This window comes from Lepidochelys olivacea (genome assembly GCF_965140295.1).
Source record: "Lepidochelys olivacea isolate rLepOli2 genome assembly, chromosome: 5".
NCBI lineage: Eukaryota > Metazoa > Chordata > Testudines > Cheloniidae > Lepidochelys > Lepidochelys olivacea.
This window is the reverse complement of record NC_140415.1, coordinates 93,851,121-93,873,460: the sequence shown is the minus strand read 5'-3', so window position 1 is coordinate 93,873,460 and position 22,340 is coordinate 93,851,121. Positions and strand designations below refer to the sequence as shown.

General features: G+C 36.7%; 1 protein-coding gene across 3 annotated transcripts in view; it reads right to left on the bottom strand.

Moving 5' to 3' along the window:
* TLE1 (TLE family member 1, transcriptional corepressor) overlaps window positions 1-22,340 on the bottom strand; it is a 93,085-nt gene that overhangs the window by 31,622 nt on the left and 39,123 nt on the right. For all 3 annotated transcript variants that reach the window (XM_084629090.1, XM_084629088.1, XM_084629089.1), the window contains 8 exons: window positions 21,399-21,603; window positions 20,617-20,633; window positions 8,992-9,108; window positions 5,641-5,694; window positions 3,902-4,054; window positions 2,867-3,011; window positions 1,956-2,146; window positions 622-698 (listed from right to left, as the gene is read on the bottom strand). In XM_084629090.1, the coding sequence (XP_084485216.1) occupies window positions 622-698; window positions 1,956-2,146; window positions 2,867-3,011; window positions 3,902-4,054; window positions 5,641-5,694; window positions 8,992-9,108; window positions 20,617-20,633; window positions 21,399-21,603 (959 nt within the window). The remainder of the gene's footprint in view (window positions 1-621; window positions 699-1,955; window positions 2,147-2,866; window positions 3,012-3,901; window positions 4,055-5,640; window positions 5,695-8,991; window positions 9,109-20,616; window positions 20,634-21,398; window positions 21,604-22,340) is intronic.

Genomic DNA, 22,340 nt, shown 5'->3' with positions numbered 1-22,340 from the left:
AAGCGCTGCTGTGAAAATAAATCCTCCTACATTTATATGTTCACTGTACATCTTTGCCTGTGTATCCTGCTGCTCTACAGCTGCATATCTCTGAGGTAGTTTTCAGAAGTTCATTATGCAAGTTATGTACCATTTGCCAAAGTCAGTACTTATGATCCCCATTAAGTACCACCTAAATTTCTGAAGCTTGAGACACAGTGATTTCATCAGACCTTCACTCCTGCTCAAATATCTACCAATACAAGGGGGATGTGATTTGCACCCTCTATTTGTAGTGGCTGAAAGACAGCTTGACATGTTTCAAATTTAAAGGTGAGCTCTACTAGTTTCCAACTCCCTGACCTACCTCTAGTTCAATAGCAAAGCTTGAAAGAAAGGAAACTCAGGGATGTTTCCCACCAACAGCTTCTCTCCAGAAATAACTAAATGTTCACAAATGTGATTAAGATTACAGCTGCCAGTTGAGACTTTATAAGAAATACTCCTTATCAGGAGAGGACAACAGCAATCTCTTTCAAAACACCCAAGATATCATTCCATTTGGAAGTCTTGTTCGCTGACATAATATAACTAAATGCTCTCGCCATGTCACATGTTACTAAAGTGTTAAAAGTTACTTACGGTTTCCCCCCAGGGATTCCTGCTAGATTTGGAGGGATTCCAGGTACTCTCATGTGAGGAGGAGGATCAAATCCAACCTGGTAATGAAAAATGAATAAAATTCCAGCCTGTTGAATGAAAAAAACACAACTCCCCTTCCTTCACCCCAACTCATTTTATATATTTAAAAAAAAAAATGGTGTAGAGCATTTTAGAAATGCAAATGTTATTTATTGGAATGCATTAAAGGGACTCTCTGAAGAGATTTATTTTTTTGTTTTCCAGTGTTCACACTGAAAACTGAACCAATAGATGTACATGATCGTAACAGCTTAAATATGACAGTAATGATATGCTTAATACATTATGTACTACTTTAGGATTTCCTAGCATTTTAAATCTTATTATATTAATTCATCTAGCATAAATACACACTTCAAGCAATCCCTACAACAAATATGGGCCAAAGTGCATTCAAGTTCATCCTTTGAAACGGTATACATAACTTAAAACCATAATGCATGTAGTTTTAAAGACATGTATATGCCACTTACAATTTCCATCCTTCCTGCTCAAGAAAACTGTTTTCCAGTTAAAAAGATTAGCCTCATTCTAGAATTTAGAAAATATAGCACCAAGCCTCACATATCCTGGAAATACTGACACACAACTTTACTTATAAATAATCCCAATTAATTCACTGGGACTACTTGTGTGCTTAAAGTTACCCATACGCTTAAATGTTTGAAGAACTGGGCCCCTACTTAGTTTTACTTTATGGTAGTGGTGACTACAGACTACCTTATTTGCACCGTTGCCAGGCATAAGGAATTTTCTAACTTTCCAGGCCACAAAGCAATAAAAAAATGACTTCAAATGACAGCCAACTTCAAATTTTTATTTTCATAAAAAATAAAACTACAAGCACAGAAAAGTGGATAAAAAGCCTTCTATGTGCTGCAAGATTAATTTAGGATGTCTATAAAGTGTACAAATCTGCTCCAGTAGGAGAAACACAGATGTCCAGAGAACCAATGAAGTGCTTTGTAGCTTCGAACACTACCTTTTTATTCAAATAAATAAATACATACATAAATAGTTTGGCGTTTCTTAATGAACCAAAGCACTAATGAAGGCAAACAAAAACTGAAACATTCATAAATACACTGAGATTCTTTGTTTTCAAGGCACAAGTTTGTTTCTCTAGCCACAGAGTAAAATGAAACATACAGTGAAGTAGTTAAGCCTCTGGCATTGTTATGGCCTGGGAGTTAGACAATGTTAAATAAGGCATGTAGCCTTTCCCAGTGAACCAAACCTCATCCTATTGAGATGGCAAGCAATGTGTTTCCTACCATAGGAGATCGTCCATAGGCAACCACGGCGGCTGCAGCTGCAGCAGCACTCATCTGCGGGGACATATTGTGCAGACTGGCATAAGCTGCCCCTGGACTGGTCAACTCTCCGTTCATGCCAGCATGAGGTACCATTCCAAATGGAGTAGGGTATGGTCCTGATACTGCCAAGGGTGTCCTCAAGCCAGCAGCTGCAGTTTAATGAAATAATGTGCTCATTGTGAATTCAAGTAATTTTCTTTCTATTTCTCTGCACACAGAGAAGAAAACACTGTAATTCCAGATGGATACGTCTTTTGCAACACCCAGTCTTTCCCTCTGTCCACAGTCCCTTTGAATGTTGTTAGGTACATTCTGAACTAGGCTCATCACCACCACTCATCCTGGCTCTGTGTAAATGAGAGCTCTTATATGCATAGCTATTCTGATTACTTTTAATATTCCCTACACAGACTGTCCATTCCTTCCTTCATATTTTCCTCCTCCCCATTGTTGATGTTATTTGGTCTTTCTCCAATTCCTGCAATAAGACTGAGAGGTATAGTTTAGAAAACTGACGTCTGAAGTCTGAATATCTCTCTGAATCTGTCAGGATTTACATTTCAGCAAATATTAGCTGCTTCAAATACAGGATAATGGGCTAGGAAGCAGCTTGCATTCAGAATACTTATCAGAAACTTTAAGGAAGTCATTACGTAGTTTAGATTATTTTCAAAGAAGATAAAAACAAATGTAAACAGTCAGTCTGAAAGAGGTACAAGCTGCTGAAAACTAAGTCTGAACATCTGTTTCTTATCAAACCTCTTCAATAATATGAAGAATGAAGCAATACATTTATTTAGTATTCACAAATTACATAAGTAAAAGATTAATGAAAGACTGAGAAAAGCACATGAAAAGCAATGCATTACCAGCTTGATTAACTAGAGGGTCCATTGTTGGAGGTTTTCCAAGGCCTGGACGAAGTCCTGGAGTAGCACTAGTGCCCGGAGTTGGCACATCACTTCGAGGAGTCGGTGTGCTGGATTTCAGAACAGGCGTGCTGGCTTTTTCATGCTGGTATCATTAAACAAATTAAATGAGTATTATTTTTAATCCAGGCCATATTACACAATTTATCACAACAGCAGCTGGGACACTGGGCACCTACTACCTACTCCCTCAGCCAATTTTCATAAATCCACACAATGTTGTTAGCATTAACTTGTGAGAGAGAAATGCTGACCTTTCCTATTCCTGCCAAAATTAAACAAGGAAAAAAATGCAGGAGATCATTTTTTCCTTCCTCCACAGGCATTAAAAATGTCTGAGATAATTTAAATTCAGGACAATATTCTATGTATCGCCAAATTCCTTCAGTCTAAAATCGGCATCTCAAATATTACAGAAAACAATTTGTCTAATGTCCCAGATTAAAGTCCAAAAAAAGAGTGATACGTAATTAATAATCTCCTAAAATAAAATAATTTAATAAATTGTGCCAGTATAACAACCAAAGATCTTATGATCAAATAATTTAAATGACATTTTACCGAGAGTAAAACAACCTATTTAGAAGAAGGGAACTATGATTCTGCAGAACATTTAAAAGATCTGTGTGTGTATGTTTTGTCTATAGTGAAGAATAAGTGTAAGCTATTTTCAGCTCCAAAAAGAAAACACTGTTTAAAGTGAACAGTTTGCATTATACAGTAAATTTGGAAACCATTAGCTATAAGTGCATAGGAAAGATCAGTGTGAAGTAGAAGCTTTTATCAGCGAAGAAGAGGGTTGTATAGTACTATAAAGGTCTAGGGGAACAAGAACATGCTTCAACTTCAAGTGTATAAAATCAGACATCCGCAGCCAACAAGCAAGCCACTATGCACAGTAATTAGTAGTGAGACCATACATGTGAGAAATAGATAGGTATTTCCTCTGGGCTACAGACTGCTTTTAATACTCACCAAACTCATTTCTTTGGATTTCAAGGAAGTGGAACTTCCTGAGGAGGCTGTAGATGCTGGACTGCTGGAGGCATCTTTTTTCAGCAGGCGGTTTTTATCTATGCCATTCTCACGTGGCGAATGTGCCGGACTTGCCCGTGGCGATGAAGGATCCTAAGATAATAATAATACTAATAAAACAAAAAACAAATACAAATGGGGGGAGGAAGAACAGCAGAAAACTGCTTTATGGCCATGGGCTTGTACAGAGCACTGCCATGGAATTATCACCATGGAAAAACTGGAATGTTTTAAACAGGTAAGTTTAAATAAATAATTTTTTTAAATATTAGTTTTTGTTTGTTTCTCTGTGACAATGCCTCCTCTTCATCTGGTCAGTGGGAGCAGTTAAGCCCACTGATTAAAATAAATCCAGTTAGTTTTGCATGTGAGTTTTAAATAATAACATGGTAATTTTTTCTTAAATATATAAAGAGGAGATTACAATCTAATTACAGATAAAATATGACAAGTGTGTGACAAACAGTGAGAGGGAAGGGAAGACAAGAGTAACAGTAATAAGATTATGCAGTTCATAGTGTCCACAGCATGATAGCTCTGAATAATGTAAACATTATTTTAAAAATTTCTTGTCAAATGATAACCCACTTTGCTTATCCCCACCCTCAAAGAAAATGACCCTGAGCTCGTGGCCCATAGAATATGTATTGTCTATTGTTTTCTTTCCTCTATACAGACTGTCCATATTACCCCTCTGTGTAGCAAACCTTCCCCTCACTCCTCTCCCCGCCACCCCCCGGGTGCCTGCCCTGGGTAGAGGCTGCAAAGCCACCAGGATTCCAATGGTTCCTCCACACTCTGCTGCTCTCCTGGGGGTCGGGTGGACCCCTGCAGGTGGTATCAGGTGCAGGAGAGCAGAAAGTCTATTAATCAATTTTGTATCATGTGCTCAGATATTGCTGTGGTCTGGGCTTCTGAAGATGTTGCTAGTTACCTAGCTCCCTGCTCAGGTACCCACTTTCCACCATCCAATCCTACGAAACTGACGGCTGACAGAGTAGACCTCCTCTGTACACCATGGCTTGGTAAAGGCCCTGCCTCCCAAGGCAGATCGGAATAAGGGAAGAGGACTGATGGCATCCTATGCTCCCAAAGTCTTGTATCTGCAGGACATAAAAGACGGGGAGGAGGGAGTTGGACTAGCCCCCTCCACTGTGGTGCTGCTGGCAGGAACTGCTGCTACCTACACTGTCTTTCCTGAAGAATGGTAGGGTTTTCTTAAATGGCCACTCGCCCTAGGAAATTCTGTGGACATCTCTAGTTGCTTCTCAACTCTCAGTTTGCTTTAACCCTGTGTTCCAACCCCATCCCTGCCAAAGACACATTGATTTAAAAACACTGCCTGATCAACCCCGGTCCTGTACATACATCCTCATCTTAACTCTTCCCCACCACACAGAGGCAGTCATGACAGCGGCTGTAAAATGTTGGAATGCATCTTATGGGAAAGCTGAAATGTGTATGAACCAGTGCAAGAGGGAGCATATAAGTCAGCCCAATTTGCTCTGTCCTGTAATATGGCAGCCAGCAGGCATTACATTTTAAGGTTTTTCAGGTTAATTACCAATATCAGTAAAAAGAAAATAGGCAAGCATTTTTATATACATTTAGATGATCGTGAATTTTTCCTTCAATGCTTGGGCAAATGTTAAAAATGCAAAAAATGAAAACTGAGTTACCTCATTGGACACATCCACAACCAAGTTATCGTCACTCTTGTCCCCATCGCTGTCCTAGAAAAAAATTGTTTATTCCATTTAATACACTTGAAAAGCATGGGAAAAGGCTAAGCATCTGCTGTATTCACAACCTGAATATTAAACATCACTGTCCTACCCAAATTAGACAGACAGAAAGAGGAGAGCCACACCATTAACAGCAGAGAGCCCTTCGCCACTTTTATAAATGATAGGGCAAACATACAAATTTGATGAAAATAGGAGCACAGCTTTTCTTCCTTTCAGCTTTACATTACATTTGAGATATTTGAAAGAATATTTGTATTTAACTATAAAATATAAATGATGTATGGCTAGTCCAATGACTGTTTACACTCTGAGGGAAAGAGACATCCTTAACTGCTCTCATTGTTAACCTGTATATTTTAGTCCTAGCAACTGTAAAAGGAGAATTGCAGAATTAGTTACAGTTTTCACAGTGCTTTGAACATGTAAAGCACAATGGCAAGGATTTTCAAAGAAGTTTCCTATGTGTACTACTTGTTTCAGAAGATTTTTCTAAGTCCAAGGTAATTTTCCTGGAGAAGTCCAGAGTCCAGTTTGAGGCCATCCCAATTTCCATTTTAAAGCTTCATATCATCAAAAAGTTTTGAGCAGAAATTAAATTGAAAGATCTTGAACTTACTGTCCTATTTCCAATCCCACAATTCCCCTTAGCCAACTTATTTCTGCTTTCTAGACACAAATGCCTCCTTGTCATTAAAAGTGCTGCTTTTAGGAAAGCAGCAAACATGTGAGTACAGTTGGAAATCTAGTAAATCTTTAAATATTAAGCCTGTTCCAGAGTGGAAATATTTTAAACTCTTTGTTTTAAGAGTTAAGTATTTATTTTATCTACTAATAATCCAATTCCATTCCTAGTGCTTCTACCAAAAAGAGAAGTTGTCCTGTTTTCCAAAAAATCAAGAGTTTCATATTGTATATGATTCCCAAGGAAACAGACAATGGTTTAAGCACGCTCTCCTTTGAATAAATGAGGTTACTAATACCCCCAAAACTGCTAGCATCTGGACACTAGTGAGTTGAAAGATTTTAGTAAATAGGAAAGTTTGTCAAAAGTTCCCAGCAACAAAACAAGATACAAGATGGAAGAAATCACAGACTTTGGTTTCAAAGATGCAGTGGTAATACAGGGCTAGGTTAACAGGAGAGGGAAGGTGCCCCAACCTGCTTACAGTTGCTCTGATGAAACCCCAAAATCAAAGAGACTACAAGGGTTTCACTGAGAATAGAACGGAACCTATTGTGATCAACACAAGCATCTCGTGAAAACTTGGGATCAAGTGAAGGAGATAAATCATACCCACAGATGTTGAGAATTACAATAGAATCTAATTTTCTTGGGTCAAAGTGACCAGCAATGCAGCTAATGCCTGAAGCCACAGACCCAAGGCATTCTTGCCACTGTACAATTGTGTCACAATTGCACTTTTAATAAAAAGAGATCAGCCCTCCCCTCTGTTTCTCTGTGTGACTAACATCTCCATTCCCTCTCCAATTACTATTATTTCTATTTAATTTACATTAAATTCTGCTCCTCCCATGCTTATTTATCATAATCTTAGAAGAAGTTTAAGGGCAGAAATGCTGAGCTATTGCAGCCAGTGCATATGATCCACGACCCTTTCGGCTGTTGGTTCTTTGGAACTTCAGGGGCAAGTAAAGCTTGTCAAAAGACAACACACAAGTTGCACAAACATTTTACTGGTGGTTTCTTTTGGGGGGGGGGTCGGGGGGGCATTGCTTTTCATAGTAATTTTGTAATTTCAACCAGCGTAAGTAGTAGGTAGCTTTGTTAGGTTACATGGCAAGCAGAAACCTGTGGCAGTGTGTCTCAGAGACTGTACAGACTTAAGCTTGAGAGGCTTGCACTACAGTGCTAAAAATAGCTGTGTAGACATTTGGGTTCAGGCTCCGAAGTTAGGGAAGGGGATGGATTTCACCACAGGTTACTGCTTGCCTTGTAGATGTACCCTCACAGACCCTGAGGCACATTCAAGCTACAATGGCGGCTACTATTACAACTTACGTAAGGGGAAGAAACGGAGCTAAACAACTTGCTTCTGAATCCTAGAAAGTTTCTGACTCCTAAAGGCAGGCACAGCTGGTTCCCTAAAATCCAGTGACAGTAATAATCTTGGGACTAGGTTAAGCTATTCAGTCATTACACTACATAGAATGAATGAATATGAAGAATATCAGTAAGTGTGGCAACATGAAACCTAAAATACAGCTTTTAACGAGGGTGGATTTTTTTAAACAGGTTTTTTAAATTTAAATCAGTTTTTATTTTTGTTTTTAATAAACCTATTTAAAATTAAAATTGGAATTATGACAACCTATGGTGAGGCCTAAACTTATTATAATGTATTAAAATAATTTAATTTAAATGCAAAAATAATATTAAGCAGTACATATTTGAAAGTGCAGAGAGTTTTCTTCATTTCAGTTTATTCAACTATTTCAGTTCAGTGACTAGTTCATTCAAAATTAAGGAACTAATGGAAGTTGAAAATGCAGGAAAGCTTGTTTTCCTCTTCCAATCAATGAATGAAAGCGAGGTTTGAGACTATGAGATCTACTAGTTCTAAAATCTTAAAGACATGGTGACCAGAAACACTCAGATTCACCAACTACAGATAACACTTCTTTTGTTTAATAAATCAGATTGTTTTAAATGCAAAACATATTTTGTTAAAATTTTTGATAAAATTTGAATAGTTTTATCATGTTTTGATAAAATTTCATATTATGTATGCAGTACATTTAAGACAGTTTAATTAAAAATTAGTATCCCATTTTTGTGCTCTTTTAACTGAAATTCCATCAAAATAGAGCTTGACGTACATCTTATGTTAAAATTAATCACTTAATAAATAAGAAATGCACCATTCACATTTTCTAACAAAAAATTAAAAATGAATTAAGAAAAATTAAGAATCCAAATAAATGTACATTATTCAATATAACTGCTTAAATAAAGGTGGTGTATCCTCCTGATTAGCAAAAACAAACACCAAATTTAATGTGAAGCTATATTTAGTTGTGATTCAACATGAGAACTAACCTTCTTTAGGAAAATAACCAAAAAGTATAAACACAAAACCAGATTATAATAGATTATTTAAATGAGGTTGCCTGTTTGCTCATTTAAATCATTATTAAAATGGGTGATTTAAATAACTTTGATTTAAATCAATCAATCTGCCCTACTTTTAACAACTATTTAACTGCTCACACACAAAATATGTGCAAATAAATCAATCATTTATTTGAAACAGATTTGCTTACATAGTGGCTGGAATCCTTATCATCCATCTTTCTTTTTTTAATGTCATTGGAATATTCAGGACCATTCCTGCGTTTATCTGTGTTTCGCAGGCTGTCCGGTACCAACAGAGAATTACTCTGTAAAGACAAAAAACCAAGGTCAACCAAAAATTCCTTCCCAAATTCCTTCATATACACCTGAAAATTAAAACTGGATGCAATAAATATTTTAGAAATGTAATACCGTCTCAATCTCTCATTCGATTTAATTCAACTCACCGAAGTCTTCAAAGGCAAATTATAGAGATTCAAGCATTTTACATTTTGCTTAATCTTTGCATACATCAACCTATCAGAAATTTAGTTCGCTCATCAGTAACTATTTGTGAGGTTACTTAATTTAACTCGCCTTATTGTTTTACTTTAGGAGAAACAATGTTTATTTGTGAGCATACAGTATTTTATATTTTTATATTATATATATTATATATTATAAATTATATATATATATTATATATTATATAATATATTATATTATATATATATTTATATTATATATTTTACTCTCACACACATAAACATACAATGGCATTTATAACTTTAAATTTACAATTATATTGTATTACCTAAGGATGGATCTCTCATTTTTACAATGTCAAAAGCAAATAAAGCTTGGAGGATCTGCCCATTGCATGTACCATTATGAACACTACCTCTTAAAACAATAACAATTAAGTAGGTGTTAGCTACAGAGTAAAATTACCCAGTGCTCATTTATTTATTAGCTGTGATAATAACCTCAACAGAAAGATTAAATATTTTCACTGCCAACATAAAATTCACCCTTAGTGTGAATTTTAAGCTATCACATTGTTTAATCAGTCTTGGACTTAAAAACTGAGGCCAATACACACACACACAAAGACAAGAGCAAAGACTAATCTTTTCTACAAATGATACAGGCTACTTTCATTCAGATATGCTAAGTACAAACTGTTGACCCAAAGAAAAAAAGGCATTTTAAATATTTTTGGGTCACATGACACAATTGGACATGCCTCAGATTCCCATCTCCCCTCCAGCTAAAGCATTAAAACATGTTACAATGAGTTCTTTTAAGTACGGGATTAGCATATGCAAGAGGGCAATTTGTTCAGTGATGTGTTAATGCCATGAACAATGCTGAATGAGTTGTGCAAAAAACTCCTATTAAAAAGACCTGATAAGACTGGTTTCTAAAAGCCATCTAAAAAAAAAAAAAATCACCACAAGAAGGAAGCATGGTGCCAATACACATTTACTTACTTAAAAGAAAACTTACTTCAGGCCAAATCAGATACAGTGGTGAGTCCATAAGGAAATATAATTAAAAGCCATGGATATTTACTCTTAAAATATCAAACAATAACCTAATAGTCAGTTTACTACTCATTGAATGACTCCGCATTTGAAACCAAAGCTTTGCAGTGCTCAAACATTAATGCTCAACCACATGGAGGAAGAAAACAAAACAAGGTACACAAGACAATTTGAATCCTCTTTTGCCTACTTCAGAGGCTGTACTTTAAAGCTAGCTCTAAGCTCTTTTATTCATAACTATTCAAGCTACACAAATACCAGAGGGCTTACATAAAGCATATGGGAGGGTCCAATGAAATTCAGTATAAAGAAGCTCACAGTAATGTGTTTACCACAATGTTTTGCAGTTAAAAGGTGGGCTTGTTGGATGACTGAACTAATTACCTTGATAAGTATAGGCAAAATTTAACCCATCTTCTCCTTCCAAACACACACACACACACACGCGCGCGCGAAGATAAGGAAGCCAATGTTTTGGAAGCAATATATACTAAAATCCATTTCTGATGAAAAATGGATTTGTATTTTAAAATGAACACCCAATGTCTGCAATAGAAGATACAACTTAAAGAGAGGTTTCAGAGTAACAGCCGTGTTAGTCTATATTCGCAAAAAGAAAAGGAGTACTTGTGGCACCTTAGAGACTAACACATTTATTTGAGCATAAGCTTTCGTGAGCTACAGCTCACTTCATGCATCTGATGAAACCTTATGCTCAAATAAATGTGTTAGTTTCTAAGGTGCCACAAGTACTCCTTTTCTTTTAGCTTAAAGAGACACTGTCAACTCAAATTTGACTACAAATTAAAAAGTTGTGAGGAAAATAAAAAGCCTGCTTTTGCTCAACCCAAGGCCAACAGAAATAATACTTTTTAAAAAAAATGCTGAGAAATAATTTTTAACTCAACTCAAATATTGCAGTATTGAGAAGCTAAAAGGGAAACTAACAAAACGTAAAACTGACTTCATTAGTTTTCATTGTCCAAACTCACAGAAAATAACTGCAAAAAAGGAAAGACTAATTTGTATTTTTAAGACCTGGATCCTGCAAATTACTCCACATGGGTGTAGATTCCAGTCATGCAAGAAGCTTGCAAGATCCGTGCCTAAAATATGGAGAGAGTAATTTCAGGTATTAAAGATAAGAAATAGGTTTTATTGTATTTTTAAATTTAGTGTCCTTTTAATGCATAGTTCCTGCACACATGATTGTATCCTACCTATTTCAGAGTAACAGCCGTGTTAGTCTGTATTCGCAAAAAGAAAAGGAGTACTTGTGGCACCTTAGAGACTAACCAATTTATAAATTTATAAATAAATTGGTTAGTCTCTAAGGTGCCACAAGTACTCCTTTTCTTTTTGTGTATCCTACCTATGTTTACATGCACATGTCTATACAAAACAATGCTGACACACTTCTGTGCAATTCAGTATTCTAAAAAACAAAGAAAAACTTATTTATCAATCCAAAAAGCATACATGGCACTATATAAACCCAGAAAGCATACTCATGCACACACACACAAGCAGTTCCTATGATATGCATTTAATTACTAGTTTACAGAATAGTAATTAAGGGGCAAGGGTCCACAGTTTCTGGGATGTAACTTCCCCATCCCAATAACCACTAGTCATCCTATCCATTATTTTTTGTTACAAACTGGAATTCCTAAAAGCAGGAAGACTATAGATCTTGAAAACATCTAGTCAAATAGATAAGAGCATCTGCAAACTTCCTATATAGCACCACCTCTTGGCTCCCCAATGCTCTGGGGCAGTGGCTGTCAACCAGGAGTACGTGCGCCCCTGGGGATACGCAGCGGTTACATCAACTCATCCAAATCAGAGGTTCTCAACCCATTTACCATTGTGGGCCACATATGCAGCTCTCCGAGTGATGTGGGCTGCAACCACATAATAGCTATACTACTTGTATAGCACCGAGGATGTCACATGGACCGCACATCGGTGCTGATTGGGCCGCAAATGGCAACGGGCTGCAGATTCACTGATCTAGATATTTGCCTAATTTTGCAGCAGACTACATAAGAAGCACTAGTGAAAATCAGTACAAACAAAAAATTCACACACAATAACTTGTTTATCCTGCTCTACATACTATACAAAGAAACGTAAGTACAAAATTTTTGTATTCCAATTGATGTATGATTATATGGTAAAAATGAGAAAGTAAGCAATTTTTCAGTAATAGTGTGCTGTGACACTTTTATGTCAGATTTTGTGAGCAAGTAGTTATTAAGTGAGGTGAAACTTGGGGTATGCAAGACAAATCAAACACCTGAGAGGGGTACAGTAGTCTGGAAAGGTTGAGAACCACTGCTCTGGGGCATTAACAATAAAGCAAAATGTACCTTATTTATAAAGTGTTAATATCACCATTTTTAACGGTCACTTCAAATGCTACCTTGCTTTCTTTATGTCAGCTATGTGCGACTTCCAACATATTTTTAAAACCTAACCATTTTGATTCGGTATAGTTTGGGGTGTAGCAGACAAGATAATTATTTTAAAGGTCTTGGAAAAAATAACTTATCTTATTGGGTACTAAATGCAGACTTGATCTATTGCAAACATTCCCAATTACTTTGGATCAGGTCTTAAATGCAGAAACTGTTTTCACCAAAATTTATATCGGGGGCAAAGGAGTAGGGGAAGGAAGAGAGTCGTTTGAAGTGTGTGTGTGTGTGTGTGTGTGTGTGTGTGTGTGTGTGTGTGTGTGTGTGTGTGTGTGTGTGTGTGTGTGTGTGTGTGTGTGTGTGTGTGTGTGTGTGTGTGTGTGTGTGTGTGTGTGTGAGAGAATGGGGAGGGGCAAGGCATGTTAGACCTACCCCCAGTACAGTTTCACTACCTTGGAGGGTCACCCCGGGGATGGATAATGGGTAGCAAGGAGCTGAGAGACTGAACTTATTGGCAATCTTTTTCCCTGACAAGTGCGGAGGCCTTTGATGTTAATTGATCCTGCTCACATTCCTACATGACATGTCCAACATCCTAGAGTTTGAGATCTTGGATGGTTTGGGTGTTCATTCCCAGATTATGCCAACACTGTTCTGGGTTGTATAAAATCACAGTCGACAATAAAGGGATTTAGACTCAGTAAATTCAATGATTAGTCTGGGCAAAAAATGAAAACAGTACATTAAAATATTTAAAGAGTTAAGAGCAAGCTTCAAAACAATTGATGAAAGTATGTTTTTATGTATGTACACTTGTTACTGCAAACTGCTCCTTCTTTAGTTCTGAGTATCAGTTGTATGGAATTTCGTCGGGTGGTATGAAAGGGTCTCCATTTTCCACTCATGTTACTAGCGCTTTATGAAATACTGAAGCGACACAAGTGACAGTAAACAAAAAACTAGGACACAGATGACAATATCAAATTTTTTTTACCCAGGGCTCAGCATGCCTCCTGCCAGCAGAAGTGACTTGAGGGTTCAGAGAACAGTTACCAATTAGAACAGCAAACTGAGAAGATTCTCCCATCATGTCAGGTCAAGTACTGTCTATATTTCCCACATGATTACTGCCCTAAATGGTATAATATAGGACTGATAGCATGAAAGAGCAGGAGCTTCACAACACCTTCATGAGGCTGATATCTCTAGAGATATCTAATCAGTTATCTTCTTCTTTTATGCCTAATTTAAATACAACAAATGAAATAAAAAAGGTAGCCTTACCACTCTACAAATGACTGATTTTGAAATGTTAGAATTACTATTTTCCCTATAGGAATAATAGAGATTTTATAGATAATAGTACAGACTTTTCATTTTGGATTGAAATCTACACTGTTAACTGATTTGATTGTGTGTCAAAAAAAAATCTGGTTGACTCACTAAGAAGAAAAACAGCATGACACCAATTTTTGTTGTGTCTTAATTTCAGTAGACTAGACACTTAATTGAGGATAATCCTTCTTTTCGTGCTAAGAACCCAATTTATCAGGGATTAAGAATGCAAAGTCTACGTACAATGTATCCAGATTGGCATAAATGATTGAATCAATTTTATAACTAACATTTTATTTTTCTCCAATGGCTCAACATTATTATTTATTTGCATAGATTCCCTTCTTCAGTAACTCCTGGGGAAAAAAAAAAAAGCTTAATGTGACATTACTTCCTGTCACTGTTACCAGACAGCATAAAGGCAATCTTGGATCTCAAAGCGACTTTGCTGCCAACAAAATTCGAACACTGAAACCATCGGCAACAAATGTGAAAGGAAAACCCACTCATGGATGCAGAAAGAGAAGGCAGGTTCCCTAATGTGAATATAATGCACATTATTCAAATGGATTTCCTTAGCTGCCATTCTGATTCCCCTTAGGAACTCTTTCCAAACCACAAGAAAAGTATTTGTGTCAGCAGTACAGACTGGGAGCCCAAAACACCTCATTTATCCTCGGTTATACTATGGCATAGGGAAGTTAATTTGCTAACACACACCACATTGACAATTAGCTTTACATTGAACATAACAATTAGGTAGCAGAGTTCCCATGACATCTGTGTGCATGCTTTAACTATACCTGGGACCCATTAAGACATTCTCTAGAGCTGGATTTTTTCCACTGTGCTTGGTCATTTTACAGATTCTGCTGTACATCTAACCAACTGCAATGACTGACCTCAACCATTATAAGAGATTGAGCTCACACTTGTCTGCACTGTCAGCAGACAAAAAAAAAGGCTGCTATGTACATTTAGCTAACACAGTAGACCTGATCTCCTGCACTGCACACCAGCATTATCTGCCAACATCCCTATATACCAGGAAAACAAACATTTTTCCTTTGTCAGAAAGAAAAGCAGGAGCAAATCTAACATCAACAACCAAAATATCAGAGGGCCAATGTAAGCTCTGGTGCTCACTATCAAGAGAAAGATGACTATTCATGCTCCACTAGTAAACAAGAATAAACAGCATGAGTTGAATAGGAGGGAAGATCATTTCACAGATCCTATAGGGTGTAAATTTTTAAAATATCTGCCTAAGAGTAAAGATTTATTTGACTCAAGTCCTAACAACTTGCAGTTAGTAACAACTCTACCAGTGTTCTCTACCCAACCCCCACCACCCTGAGATATTAGAACTTTCTTCCAGAAAAATAAGTTGTAGAAAATTAATGTTAAAATAAGTTGATTTTGTTTTAAATATGAAGTCTTATTGCTCTTTTGCCATCTTCCCTCATTTCTCTTTTTATCCTCCCATACCCCGCATCCCTGTTTTCTTCCTCTACTTGAAATTATAAATATTTTATATTTTTACAGGATAGAGCAGCACCTCAGATACTATTAAAAAGTTGCCAGTTATTTACCTGCTCAGCGGGACAAGTTGCCTGAAAACAGGGGCAGAAGTTTCAAACACCGAGAAACAGACTGAAGAGTACATTGTTGGATTTTTGGGGGGAGGAAAGGTTAACTGAAATGAGTGTGCACACTAATTTAATAATTATTTTTAATTTACATATACAATATCACAATTGTCAGAACCTATTATAAGCTACAGAAACCACTACTGTAGACTGGTAATGACCTGCACAGAATGAGGAAGGCTTCCTACATAAAAACTGAAGTGTATTTGAAAAAGTTTAATTACAACTGGAACTTCAACTAATAATGGCAGCAACCACCATCATAAAAACTGGTATTGTCACATGATAATATGAGCACAGTGAGAAATTCTAAATTGCTTTCCTCTGTGCTTTAATAATCAGAAGAGGTTAACAACGGATAAAATAAGGCTTCTGTTGAATTCAGTATTTTCTAGCTAATGCCTGTGAAAATGGGGGTCAGGAATTATCCATAAATATTTATGCTCCACTGCCCATTGCTCTCCTCTTTTGTTTTGTAACTTTTGTTGTCAGCCATCAGCACTTGTGGCTTCTAGTTAGTTTCACACTAGACTGCAACACAGCATTCCACAGCCCTTGCATGCAGGTAACTCTGGTTAGAGTTAATTGGTATTGTGCATGCATTTGGACACAGGATTGGGCCTTATGTTTTAACTTGACATGGCCCTTAAAAATAAGAGAGGGATAACATATGGTTAAAGGAAGCATGGTAGCGTCCCTCTTACAAGCTCTAGGAAAGGTACTATCTTCTTTGTGAAGATATTAAAGTATTGGTTCTTTAATATATAAATGCATACTAAGCTTTTCAAATTATTATTTATTCAAAATTTCATTTTAAATAGTTTACTTAAAACATTATGTCCACCACAATCACCTTCCCCAAGAAAGAGAAGCACCCAAAGAAATATTTTAGGATGTTTGTCTTTGGGTGTTGCTTGTTTGAGCTCTTTGTGGGTGGGGTGGGGGAGCGAGAAAGAGTTTTCTATTCACTGTACAAAGAACGTGACTGCTTTATAAATATTGCTGTTTTCACAAATGGTAATCAAAGCAAAAATTAACTACTTTCAAACCTAAAGGTACTTTATAAGTCTTCTAAAAACATACTGTCGGAATTCTTGTCTTCAGACAATATGAATCGCAAGTGCATAAAAAAGATTAAAACTCCACTATCTATGAATTACTGTTGATTCAATACAGTACTTGAAAACATTTGCATTTCTATGTTGTCCAAATAGACTGCTAGAACAGTGACAGCACAAGTGATAAATGAATACATGAGATGAGTCTGATGGATGTTGCTATTGTACCCTTTAGAGAAAAATTTGGACAAAGCTTGCTTGCATCGGAGTCTCCTAAAACTCTTATTAAACTTCAGTTACAGAACTTAGTTAGCATAACTGACTGGTCATCTTCATTAGCCATAGCCCAAAAGGATCGCAATAGTTAAAATGTCTGCATTCCCCCACCAAACTCTGTTAAGGTGGCTCAATTCTGGACAGCTGAGATCACATCAGTGGAAACTTGGCTGAGGTTATAAGTGCACACCTCTGCCTTCAAAACCGACCAGTTTGAATTTTAAAGTTATTATCCTCATCAGAAATTGTGCACAAAATAACTTTTTGAAAAATAAAATCTTGCAGACAAGTTTCACTTATACCAATTTCCGGATTTTTAGGGTAAGAAGAGTGACAAGGTAAGGGAGAAAAAAAGATTTTGTAGTCCAGCCACCCAGATGCAGTGAGAGTATGTACAGTAGCAACTTCTATAGGCATTGCCCACACATAATCATCCAGAATTATAATAAATTTGTTTAATGCACCTCCACATGTGGAGTATACTCCCAGCTTTCACTATCTCATGCATCTGTTTCAAACCATAGTTATAAACTCTGACTGCATGTATTAGTCTGGGTGCACTTTGTTTTTTTTTGTTTTGTTTTTTTCCAAAAAGAGCCTCACGAAAAAAACCCTGAACAGCTTTAATCCATTAAGTTACATTAATACCTCACAGATGAGCATTAAAAGCTTGCTTTGTATTTGAATACTTTTACCTTGCAACTTAGAATAATCAACACCCATTGATTTCACTGGAAGCTCACACCAGTTAACTTCACTGGAAGTTATAGTGAAGTACTGCAAAGCAATATTGCAGCTACCTTAGATTAACAACATGGTTTCTAGTGTCTTGAGTGATCAGAGCATATTTCTGTCAGCAGTTTTGGCAGCATCACCATATGCATTTAATATGTAAAGCCTCACTGAAATAAATATGTAGGTCACCAAGATGAATGATTTAAATAGTAATCTGCAAGATAAGACTATAGTACTAGGTTAGGAAACACTATGATAAGATTTATAGTCATGTGAATATGACTTATGTAACTATGACCACTTAAATATTAGCCTTAAAAGGTGTTTAAATATAAAAACCATTTCAAAGTGACATTAAAGATGTGACTGAGAAAGAAAATTCACACCAACCAAAACTCGCTGTCAAATAAAAAGAAAAGGAGTACTTGTGGCACCTTAGAGACTAACCAATTTATTTGAGCATGAGCTTTCGTGAGCTACAGCTCACTTCATTGGATGCATACCGTGGAAACTGCAGCAGACTTTATATATACACAGAGAATATGAAACAATACCTCCTCCCACCCCACTGTCCTGCTGGTAATAGCTTATCTAAAGTGATCATCAGGTTGGGCCATTTCCAGCACAAATCCAGGTTTTTTTAAAGTCTGCTACAGTTTCCACGGTATGCATCCGATGAAGTGAGCTGTAGCTCACGAAAGCTCATGCTCAAATAAATTGGTTAGTCTCTAAGGTGCCACAAGTACTCCTTTTCTTTTTGCGAATACAGACTAACACGGCTGTTACTCTGAAACCTGTCAAATAAATGTTAGCCACAAACGTTAAATCTGAATTTGGATAACGTTCCATGGATTCTAAATATCTTTAAAAAAATAAAAAAGCAAACTTCTGTTTGCCATGAAACGGATACACCAAAATAGCAACGCATTTTATATGTGTTAAGTCCCATGCTTAAGGTCATCTCTATTCAGCAAAACGTGTAAACCCATTTAACTGTTTTGCTGAACTGGGATCTAAAGAGTGGCAGACATCCAATTTTAGGTGGCATATCCAAACAGCAAGAAGGACAATCAGCATGTAATTTTCTTTACATTTACTGTTCATTCTTCATGGCCCTGAAGTCCCACATTGCTTGCATGATCTTAAGTGACACCCCAGAATGCACTTATACTAGTTAGCTCACACCCACAGCGGAGTAACATGGATTTGACGTATGATGGCAAGTTGTGACTGTGGTGGAACTGTTTTAGTTAACTGTATGAGTTGAATTATAATTAAGAAAATGAAACTGCAACCCACCCAATGTACTAAAAAGGCTTTTCTGGCAGCGCTACACAGATGACCAGATTTAGATTGCATCTACTTCCTTTGTTGTGCATAATGAAGGGTTGCACAGAGTCTGCATTCTATAACATTGCTTTGTCATTCTGGGCACCTAAACTTTAAAGTCAACACATCTCAAGTATCCTTTGCATATTTGCTATTTAAGCATACTGCATATTTTTCAAATTATCACATTTTTCTTAAAATTATTTGCAGAATATTTTTAGCAAAGTATTTTACACAGAACCAAAAAAAAAAAGTGTGGTTAGATCCATCTTTTGACTCTGAGAAAATACTTAACTGAGGGTGGGATTCTCAAGAGCACCAAATAGACTTAAGAACATAAAATCCCATCGTTCTATAATGGGACTTGTGCTCCTCAATCCCTTCAGTGCTTTTGAGAATCCTACCCTTTAACCATTTCCACAGCCGTACTGACTTTAATGATGCCACTGCACTGAGCAAGGAAATGAACAAAAACTGTTAATTCCAACTTGGAAGCAAGAGAAAAAGATCAGTTTATCATATAAAAAGCATGCAGGACATTTTTAATTAAGATATTTTCAAGCCCTGCCATTCAAATAACTGGCATTTACAAGCATTATAAACAAAAAGAGGTAAGTGTCTTAAGGCTATCAGACAATGAATAACCCTTCCTAGTGAAACTGCATCTTACATTGTTGTCTAATTGAGAGTAAGAAAGAATAATCACAACTCATTTTGCTGCATAAAAGGACCAAATTCAACCATGGCATTAGTGAATACAGTTTCATTTTATAAATCAAAATAAATACCTGCTGACACCTGAATTTGACATCATTACTCAGACACAAAAGTGTGAAGAAAAAACGAAGTACCACCCTTTGGCAGACTTTTCTTGGGATGGGGACAGAAGGGTGGGGGCTAAGCCAGATCCTTATTTTATAATGAAATTTTTATTACAGTTCATGCCTGAAAGAAAATTATTCAAGGGAAATTGCAGATGATGCATAAATCAAGTAATGAAGACATTTGTATGGGTAGAGAGATTCAGTTAGAGAAATTACAATGCCCAAGAGACTGCAAACAGCAGTAATGTGTGGATTTTGATTTCTCACCTGTTCTGCAACTTAAACTTTTGCAGATTTTTTTTTAGAAAACACCTTAACTGCCACTCAAAATGTGAGCAGCAATAAACATGACTTAAAAAAAAGAAGCAGCTCCAGAAGCCAAACAAATCAAGTCTGATTAAAGTTCAAATCTCCGCCATTGCCATGATTTTATCATGACCACAGAAATTTTGTAATTAAACAGTTTCTTTTAATTTTTCCAACTTAAAAAAAGTACTGCATTATCAGAACAGGGTACATATTATGCCTATCGTATCACAACTATGACTACACAGGAGGGAGAACAAGGACACCTACAGAGAAAGAACAGGTGTGAGTAATTTTTGTTTATCAAGTACTGTTGAAGCAGAAACATTTTAATGTTAACAGAAGTATTGGTACTTACTGTGCCCGGCTCTCTGTCTGCTCCCGTAGTAACCAAGAAATGCACAGACATGCCCGTTCAGACACAGAGGCAAGAACAGAAATAAAAAAAGGGGGGAAAAATTAGAACACAAGCCCCGAACAGTTTTAAAATGGCTTTTATTTATATAAGTCATTGCACATTCCTAATACAGTGATTTCCTGAAAATTACAGTATTTTGTAAACATGATAGATTTACAGTTTAAACATACACAAAGCCTAGTTTTTATTTCATGACAGAATAAATTATTTTTTTCAAAAATTAGTCAAGTGCAATTTTGCCCAATATTTAAATGTGTACTAGAACTTAAGCCTATGAAACTAAAGTAACAGATACAGTTATCTAAACCTTTCATTTAACACATTCACTTCAAAATTTAAATTCTCATTCCCGTCTTCTCTTCTCCCCACCCATTTAACAACATTAGTTTCTTTGAAAAAATTTACCCGATTATGCAGTTTAACAATTATCCACAATATTGTGCAGGCACTGGTGTTACACTAATCATTCCCCAGGATGTCAAAATGCCCTGCAATCTATAAAGCAGGAGACACCTAATGGATAGCCTATTTCAAATACTGAAAACTTCCAAGCTTAATTTTGCTTCAGTGGTAGAAATGCAGACACACTTTTAAAAAAAAATTTTTTACAACAGTTTGTTCTCGTTTTCATTCTATATAATTCGATTTCTTTAGAGATGCACATAATTTGCAGCAATGTGCGAATCTGACAACGTCCTAATCAGGCTTGCCATGCCTCTCACCTCTGTGGTGTTCTGCATCATGATGCTTCTTGTCATCTTTTATTGCCAAGTGAGACTGCCCACCCAAAGCACTAGAGAGGGCAAGAAGGCCAGCACTGCTTCCAAGCGGAGGAATTCCAGGAGGCTGAAGTCCTGATGGGTGTGGTGTAAGAGGCACTGGAGGTCCATGGCCATGGGAAAGATGCTGAGCCTGCAACTGCTGCTGCTGTTATGGATGGCATTGTTATTCACAGGAGGAAGTATGCGAAGCACATAGTTGAGGAAGAAAAGAGAAGAAAAATGTTGGTTAGCTATTCATAATCAATAATATCCTATTTTTACCCATCTTCCTCTCCTCTCCACCCCACCACACTGCGTGTCTCCTACTCCTGATTTGAGTAAAGCTAAACGAAGTGGTTAAAAATACATTAGCCCTGTCTACAACAGCACTGCCACCAGCGATGAAATGGTGGGTGCCATTTTTAAGAAAAAATGTCTACCAAAAAGAAAGACATCATTTCATGCTTAAATAGTCCAACTGAGCTTTTATAGAACCTGTATTCCTAAAATGTTTTAGTGTCTACACTCTAAAAAACCTAGCTAGCATCAGGCAGTTTGTGTATTCAAATACAGCACTCCCTGCAAGCATTGTGGTGCTTATGGATTATGACCTCTCAATTTCAGGTGCGGCTTCCTAGATCAGGTGAATACCTCTGCCTATATTTAAGGTTGTCTAACACTTCCTATTATAAGGCTCTGTTTTAAGTTGCTTATAATTTTACCAAACATTAACCATTCAGGATGAAATCTCCCATGCTGGGGGCGTGCCTCAAACGGAAATTTTTGGGTCAAGTTTCTGCAAAAAATGGTTCTGCCATTTCCAAGAACAAGATGAGAGGAAAATAAGTTGTTCTGCCCAAGTTAAAAAAACTCCTTCAATTAGTTTATTGAGAAATCCTGTTT